General features: G+C 40.9%; 2 protein-coding genes across 2 annotated transcripts in view; one reads left to right on the forward strand and one right to left on the reverse strand.

The window, feature by feature from the left end:
• AIM1 (absent in melanoma 1) overlaps positions 1 to 3,816 on the forward strand; it is a 41,944-nt gene extending 38,128 nt beyond the window's left edge. Inside the window, exons 20-21 of the mRNA XM_009077364.1 lie at positions 154 to 316; positions 3,728 to 3,816. Coding sequence (XP_009075612.1) covers positions 154 to 316; positions 3,728 to 3,816 — 252 coding nt within the window. The remainder of the gene's footprint in view (positions 1 to 153; positions 317 to 3,727) is intronic.
• Positions 3,817 to 6,910: 3,094 nt separating this feature from the next.
• RTN4IP1 (reticulon 4 interacting protein 1) overlaps positions 6,911 to 8,689 on the reverse strand; it is a gene marked incomplete at its 5' end in the record, with an annotated part of 25,731 nt that continues 23,952 nt past the window's right edge. Inside the window, one exon of the mRNA XM_009077365.1 lies at positions 6,911 to 7,027. Within this exon, the coding sequence (XP_009075613.1) occupies positions 6,911 to 7,027 (117 nt within the window). The remainder of the gene's footprint in view (positions 7,028 to 8,689) is intronic.

The raw sequence follows: 8,689 nt of genomic DNA on the forward strand, positions 1-8,689 counted from the left end.
TCTTGAGTTTGGGGTAAAAATACATTCCTTGAGGGAAAGTGGTTCCTAAATTCTGTTCTCACCTAATGACATCTCTCCTATCTGATAAAAAAACAGTGGATACTAGAAGCAAGGCCATTTTGAATAATTGCTGTTCCCTTTCTGATGAGACAGATGGCAGAGGATTGCTGCTTGACCATTGTTGGGAATCTTATAACTCCTGGCTCTAAACTTGGCCTATCATTTGAGCGGAATGAAGACAAACAATATTGGCATATTAGTCCCGATGGCAGGATTTATAGCAAGATGAAACCCAAGCTGGTTTTAGATATCAAAGGTAAGCAAATGTTATCTCATTACATTGTGTCTTAATTACATGGTTTTGACAGTGGGATAGGACTAAACGTGCCTATAAATTAAGGATGGAGCCTTAGTTACTTTAATCTAGAAGCAAAAAAAGACTCGATCAGCTAGTCTGACCTCCTGAATTATACAGGCCCTAGGACTTCTTTCATTTTTCCTACATACAATTTAGTAACTCACAGTACTTGCTTATCTTGTATTCTCAGTGTCCACTCACTGCAGATATCCTCAGTTAATTTTATGTGGCACTGGGCAATGTGAATATGATTACTTAAAATGCTGAAGCAAGAACAACCTAACTTCTCATTAACTTTAATTTGTACAGACCAAATTTTCTTACATAGTAGTTGTAGATGCAGTAGCCAAAGGATATTAGGAAAGCCAAGGCAGGCTGGTACACCAGTGTGATTAGATGCAGAGAGTTTTTCCATTTGTTTATTAATGGCTATACCTTTACTGCAAGCATGAGATTCTGCCATAGCAGCCTAAGGTCTGTGTGCACTTGATGCATGTCCTGGAGTCGCTTTTGTCATAGTAATCTGACTTGTCTAGATCCTGAACTTTGTTTTATAGTTTCATAGGTCTGAAAAATCAGCAAATGGAATGATTAGCAGAGTTAGTATTATCAGATGTTCTTACATGATTGGCTTTTTTGGGTGAGGGGTGCAATCATTTTCTATAGATGTAATTTTTCAGCTGTTTTAAAATTAGTTTTGCATTGATGCTGTGACATTAATTATGTCAATTAAAAAAAATACCACCAGAATAAAACAGAGTCAACAGTCAGCAATTTAATTAAGGACAGGACTCATAGAATATCCTGAGTTGGAAGGGACTCACAAAGATCATCAAAGTGCAGCTCCAGGCCCTGCACAGGACACCCAAGAATCACACCATGTGCCTGAGAGCATTGTCCAAATGCTTCTTGAACTCGGTCAGGCTTGGGGCTGTGATCAGTTCCCTGGGGAGTCTGTTCTAAGTGTCAACTACCCTCTGGGTGGAGAACTTTTTCCTGCTATCTAACCTAAACCTCCCCTGACTCAGCTTCATGCCATTCCCTCTGGTCCTGTCACTGCTCACCAAAGAGGAGATCAGTGCCTGCCCCTCGTGAGGAAGCTGTAGCCTGCTGTGAGCTTTCCCCTCAGTCTCCCTTTCTACAGGCTGAACAAAGCAGGTGCCTCAGGTGCTCCTCATATGGCTTCCCCTCTGCACCCTTCACCATCTCTGTTGCCCTTCTTTGGATGCTCTCTAATAGCTTTATAACTTTTTTATATTGTGGTGCCCAAAACTGCACACAGGACTCGAGGTGAGGCTGCTCACTCAAGGTGAGCACAGAGCGGAGTGGGTGAATCACCTCACTTGACTGGGCAGAACTTTCAGAACTGAGAAAAGGGTTATCTGATGTCTGACCATAACACAACACTGGCACAAATAACCACAAATTCTCTTTACTGCTATAAAAAGCTAGTGATGATTAATCATAAACTTTGCAAAAATACTCCAGTTCAAGGAGGAGCCCTTAGTCACAATGACTGTGTACCTTTTTCTAAAGCCAGTTCTGAGTTGCACCCAACAAGAAATGCTATTGCACTGCCTTTTCTTCAGTTAGCTGTGTGAAAAGCAATTATGTGTTCTGCATTTATAATTGAAGAACTTAACAATGGGTAGGTCTGGTGGTGAAAATACAGATGTACTTCTAGCTTTAAAAGCTATAAATCTGTATGGTAAATATGAAAGACTGAGTAGGCACTTTTATTATTATTAAGTAGACAGCTTTTATTTGAGAAAGCCTAGTAGGAATGTTACCTGTTTCTGCCCATTCTGCTGATTCATTCTGGACCACAAGTTGAGTGTTAAAGAATTTTTCAGCAAATGAATTCAGTTCTTCAACTGAGCAGTTACCAATGCCACCCTGTGGATATAGTGGCATAGCACAAAGTCTTGTCCAGAGCAGGACACTATCAAAGAATCTCTTTATCCACTGAAAAAAAAATCCCATCTTTTCTCATTTTAACATGTTTGCATTTTATCAGACACTGCTGACAAAATAATCGTTGCACTCAGTGATAACTGAGCTAATACAACTAATGTTACTTTTTGTAGCTGCTGATTAGGGTTTTGTTAGGGTTTCCTCTGGGAGTGTTTGATCTGGTATTCACTTCTTTTTCCTCTCTTTATGAAGAACTTTGAACGCTGTCTATCTCTACTGCTTTTTAGTAATTGCCTGGCAAGGGCAAGGAGAGAAATTTTGTTGGTATTAACCTTCTCAGAGACCCTTCTGATCTGGGACAGTGGCACCAGAAATCCTCCCCCAAATTCCTGAAGTGGTGAACAGCTGAGCTTGAGACAGCATTTCCTTAGTACAAAAGTCCTTGAATGTGCCTGCCCATGCAGGGCTCCAGGTGCCTAGTATATTTATTTGCCTTTATTTGGTGCCTTGCTTCTTTATGAGATCTGCTAGAATTCGTATCATAAGCTTTCAGCTGCCAGGCTTGTCTTTTGCTCATTTGGGGAGGGTGAGGCAGAACCAAAGACAGTGTCCATGGGAGTGTCCTGGTGCTTTGTATAAATGCTGGGCTCAGGTAGCTGCTTCCAGTGGGAATATTACTTGCTGTTGCAGGTGTGTTGTACTACAGGAGATGTACATGTCCTACACTTCTGCAGCACATACTAGATCTGAGAGAGAAAAAAAGTCAGTTTTGACTTTCAGCTGTAGTCGAACGTTTCTTTGGTTCCTAGTTTCTTAAGTCAGAATATTAATGGTGTTCTTCATTGGGAACATGTTTGGCATTGCATCACATAAGTAAATAAAACTCCTCTAAGAAAGGGTCCTGTTTTGCATTCAGATATGTTCAGCTGCCAGTGGAAGCAGCTGAACATTGGGTGATACTCTGTTCATGGCGACTTGTGATGCAGCTGGTCAAAATAAAGGATTATAATGGCAAAGAGTAAATGAGTGCCAGACCTTGTCCCTGGCATGGTCACATGTATTGTTTGTTAGCAGCAGGACTTACTTCATCATGTAAACATCATCTTTAGAGTGAAGTGACAACTGACAGCTGTTGCAGGGAAACTGAACAGCCAAGTGTGACTTTTGGGAAGTGAGTCTTAAAGGAGCTACACTTGACTGGATTGCAGTCTTTCCTTCCTTTCCCATCCAGGCAGAAAAAGCTGAGGAACTGAAAGGATGGAGAGGAGCAGGCAGATTCCCGTGTTTCAAAAACAATTCCAAAAGCAAGCAGTGATGAAAATGCATTTGTCTTTTCAGTGCCTTGGGGAGAAGAGAAACTGTCTACATCAGCACTTATTAGAGTTTTTCTGAAACCTAGAGTACTTGTCTCTTATCTCAGAGATAATCTACCCTCCTTGAAATTTCTCTTTGCAGGAGGAACACAGTATGATTGCGACCATGTTGTTGTCAACACAGTCAACGAAGAGAAGTTAACACAGTGTTGGGAACCAGTCGTTGTATAAACCCAAAGAAGCAAAGATGACGTTTGAATCGGACACTGTTCTGGACACTGGAATTGGCACTGCCATCTCTGAAGGATAAAAGATCAACAATGAGAGTTTTGTATTCACAATTTTAAAAGGGACAGAATGATTTCACCTCCCTATCCAATATTATTATCCCTCTAAAAGCTTGAGTATCTCTCAACCCTTTTTTTTTTCCTCATCATCCTCAACTCAGTGTTGTCCAGAGAGTGGTAGTATGCCTCAGGCTAGAATGGAACAACTAAAGGTGGGAGAGACCCGTTGGAGTTATGATTGTGTCAGTGAGTAGTTAACCCAGAATAGTCAATAAATGTAACTTTAAATTATTTTTAGAAGATTTTTTTTTTAACTGAGAGAAGGGCTGAAAATATTAAAGCTTATTTTATAAAGGACAGGAGTGCAGTGTGTATGTGGGTATAGCAACTTGGGCCTATGGGCTGTAGTATAGAGAAATATTCACTATGGGAAATTAATATATTTGTTTCACTGGAACAAACTTATGTTTACTGAAAGTTTAAAGACTGCTAGCACAGCACATCCAAAGAATTTTTAACATGGGGCTTCCAAGTATAGTTAGTATGCTAATATAGTAAGTCCTAAATTAAGGAAAAAGTTCTAGATTTTCTTATGTATAGACAATGTAAAGGAGTAGATGTTAGAAAAAGAGAGGGCTGGCAAAAGGATGCATTGAAATGTGAAGAATTTGCCCATTTTCTAGGCTGCCTAATTTTTTGAGTTATGGATACTTTACTTCTTTGCCAAGTCAAATTTGTACCTTTTAAAACAGTTTCAGTAAGTGTAATCTTCCTGAACTCCAAAATCATACAGAAAACAGGAATTCTCTGGGAAAGCATAACTAAAGATGTCTGCAACAGCACCTAAGTGTTTTGGTTACTGAGTTTTTCAGCCACTGCCTGTTGGGCTTGCCATGGAGATGCCTGACTCCCCAGTATTGCTGGTGACCTTGGAGAAGTGTCTGTGCTGGGCAGAAGGGTCAGACTGGAAGGGGCATAGCCAAGCCTGGATATGTGCCCATTCAAAGTGAGTGTTACTGGTTTAGTAAAGAGCTTGTGACAAGTAGGAAGTACTGATGACTGCAGGAGCTCCTTCTGTTGTCCTGCTTTCACCTGGTAATGTTAGTTTCCCTTAATAATGTTGGCAAAAAGCTAAAATACAAAGTCTTGTACTGTGCTGCTGTGTTTTGTTCTGGCTTAGACCAGTGTTATTACAAGCTGCTCCTAGGAGCATCCAGGCCTTTGTCTTGCATAGTAAGTCTGTTTAAAATTAACATTTTCATTACTATTGTATTGCCTCAAAGGATACTGGTGCTTTTACTGTTACCACCCTAGAGGAAGTGCCTTACTAATTTTCCTCCTTTTGTAAAGACACACTGAAGTGCTCTGAAATGTGCTGCTTTTAGTTCTTTGTAGAAAAAATGTTGTTATTGGTTCCAAACAGTGGTACTTTGGCATATTGATGTGCTCTTGCTATATATAATATAGCATTTTACAAATAAATCTAAGTTAGGTAACTTTTTACTGAAATTAAAGGTAGAACGTGACATTTTATGGTTAGTTTTGCTTTCATCTTGTGCCCATCTCTGTCCACAGCAGCTAATGAGGAGTATGTGGTGTGGAATAGCTGCAGGCTCTGAGGAATGCACATGTTCAGTGCATTTGTGCACAGGGGCACAGCTCACACAGCTGCTGCATCTGTCCCTCCGTGGGAGCATTGCATGACATGGTTTGTCCACCACCACAGCTGCACCACAGTAACTGTGCAGCTCTCAATTAAGAGGTTGCCACTTTCCTCTCATCTACCTGTATAATCATAGAATCACAGAATTTAAGGGTTGGAAGGGACCATACAGATAATCTACTCCCAACCTCCTCCCAACCCCCTGCCCTGGGCAGGGACAACTGATTGATCAAGGTCTCATCCAATCTGGCTTTCCCCACTGCCAGGGTTGAGGCAGCCACAGAACCTGTGCCAGTGTCTCACCACCCTTACAGGAAAAGTAAAAAACCCTCACATCCAGCCTAGACTTTCCCTCCTTCTGTTTGAACCTATCGTGGTTCAGTTGTGGCGGATGTCAATGTGTGGCTCACCTCTGGCAAAAGGGCAAGTTTAAAATCAGACTAACAGACATACACCCCCTCAAGCACTTCACTCCCAGCAGCAGTGACAGGGACCATCACAGGGACATGACTACTGACAAATTCGTGTCTAGCCTACCTGCATAAACATTGCAGTCAGATGAATCAGGGCATCGTGGTTCAGTTGTGGCGGATGTCAATGTGTGGCTCACCTCTGGCAAAAGGGCAAGTTTAAAATCAGACTAACAGACATACACCCCCTCAAGCACTTCACTCCCAGCAGCAGTGACAGGGACCATCACAGGGACATGACTACTGACAAATTCGTGTCTAGCCTACCTGCATAAACATTGCAGTCAGATGAATCAGGGCCAGGAGTGCACCAATAAGAGTAATTATCATTTACGGATTGATTTTTGTTCCATGCTTCTATTTAGATTTGTTGCACCATGAGAGAGTTTCCAGATTGAGATTAAAGAATCAGTCTTGAGACAGTGATGTGACTACTTACTTCTGAGAATGAACTGGATTGAGTAATAATATATTAATGAAGGTGAGCAGAACTAGGAAGGGGCAAGGAAAAACAGCACAGGTTTCATATGGACAATTAGATAAAAGTGTGCCTCACCATTTCAGGACATAGTTAGAACATCTGGAAAATAAAAGCTCCAAGATCTACAACTGAAAATGCTGCAGATTGTTCCTCTTTCCCCAAGAGTGAACTGCAAAAGTCACAACTACATTCTTAACATGGTTTTTATGCAGAGATGTTTCAGGGCCATTAGTATTTCTTTTCTGTGCATTAACAGGCAGTGTATGAAGGAACCAAAGAGGCTTTTCTAAAACAGGACTTTTTTATAAATTATGCATCCTGTATGAGCTTTTAAAGAAGAAACACTTGCTGTATCTCAATTCATGTTTGAGGGTAATTTACCAGTAAAGGACTGACTGCAGGCAGAGTAACGATTAGAGATACTTTACTGTTTACTAATTACATTGATCACTGTTTTTCCACGTGCATGTCCTCCTTCCAATTTCAGAAAGGCCTTTGGAACTTCAGAAAAAGAGAAGACTTCATCAATAACTGGTTGAATCTATAGAATAAAGAACAAATGTCAGTATATCAGGAATAAAATAATGTATCACCTTCACATTTCAGACCTCTATGAAGTAGGGAAGGTTTCTTTAAAATTCTTAGGGCAGAAGTTGCCAAACATTGTAGTCACTAGCTTTTAGCATTTCTCAGGAACATGCAGAAGGTTTTTTGCTGCTCTTTGCCAAACATCTCTGCTATAGGGTTCACAGCTCTCACCTGGTACTCTGCCAATAAAGTCACCATGCAAGGCTCTAACTTTTAAGCCCCTTCAAAAGCTGACACTGTGGTTTAACTTTTTGTTGTCCACAATGCTACACTGACAAAAACAAAGAACATTCTTTTCTCATATTTCTCTACTGGTTTTCATGTTAAACCCAAGAATTCTCACAAGGTCAGATATTTTAAAAATACCGATGAATCTGGTGCCTATCTGCATTAGTAAATGCCTCAGACTTGGCCACAAATGAAGTACAAAATAGTCCACAAGCATTTGATGCTGAATCATTTAGCTACACTTGAAAACTCAGCCAGTGTGTATTCCAATAGGCACACATCATTAAGCCCAGCTTGCATCAACTGCTACTTTGGCATTCATTTTGTAGAGTGGCCTTCTGGATTGGTTTAGACTCATTTCTAATAACAACAATGAAACTCCCTATTCACTGTCTCCATTATTAACTAAGGAGCCTGAAAACCTTATGCACATTCTCTTTAAACATCACAGTGTCCTGACAGAGGCAGAAGAAATCCCAGCTCTTCTGAAAAATACTTGTCACTGCTGGTCCAAGGGAACAGGTTTTTTCCTACTGTCAACATCTGAGTTGGCATTCTAAAGGACAAAAGATCTGTATGAAAGTACCTCCCTCCCACACCTCCTACCAAAAATACTGCCTAACCTGAGGTTGGTCTTTTACCCTGGGTCCTCTAACTGCAGCATGCTCTTGCACTGAGGAACTGATCCTATTCCTCTTATAATATCTTGTCATCTGTCTTAAGAGAAGCTGAGTCTGCAGCTAGCTCTTCCAGTGATGAAGATCTGACGTACCAAAGATCCAAACATGCTATTTACTCTGCTAGAAAAAGATCCTTGTTACTTGTGTCGGAGAAAAAAATGTCAGGTATTTTGCTCACAGCTCTGAGCATACACACTACCTTCCCTGTCCTGGCAGGATATACACCTTGCTAGATGGAAAAGGAATACAACAGCACTAAGGACACAGACAATTTGCTGGCATTGGAAAAGTGCCACCTTGCAAAAGGCTTGCTTGCTTTTACCAGAAGGCAAGGAATACACATTCAGATGTGCTGCTGGGAAGGTGAGTATGCAGCACTACCAAGGAAGGGTTTCACATACAGACATTTCCCAAACAGCAGCACTGACCACCCAGCACCCTTCCCAACAGCACAACAAATCTGGTAGTTGTCCGTGCTCACAGAGGTCCTTCTCTCAACTCTCAGTGTTGTCTTTATTCATACACATTGTCTTACCTGGAAATCCACTCCTCGCACTAAAATAATTACTGGTTTTACTTATATGATAACAGTAATCCAAGACATCAGTAATCTATTACACTACAGTATTTCCTAACCTTATAGCTCGATTTTCCTTTTTATTTTGTCAAGGGAAGCTCAGCCATAGCATGAAACTTCACATGGCAGA

The sequence above is a fragment of the Acanthisitta chloris genome, unplaced genomic scaffold (genome assembly GCF_000695815.1).
Source record: "Acanthisitta chloris isolate BGI_N310 unplaced genomic scaffold, ASM69581v1 scaffold4356, whole genome shotgun sequence".
Taxonomy (NCBI): domain Eukaryota; kingdom Metazoa; phylum Chordata; class Aves; order Passeriformes; family Acanthisittidae; genus Acanthisitta; species Acanthisitta chloris.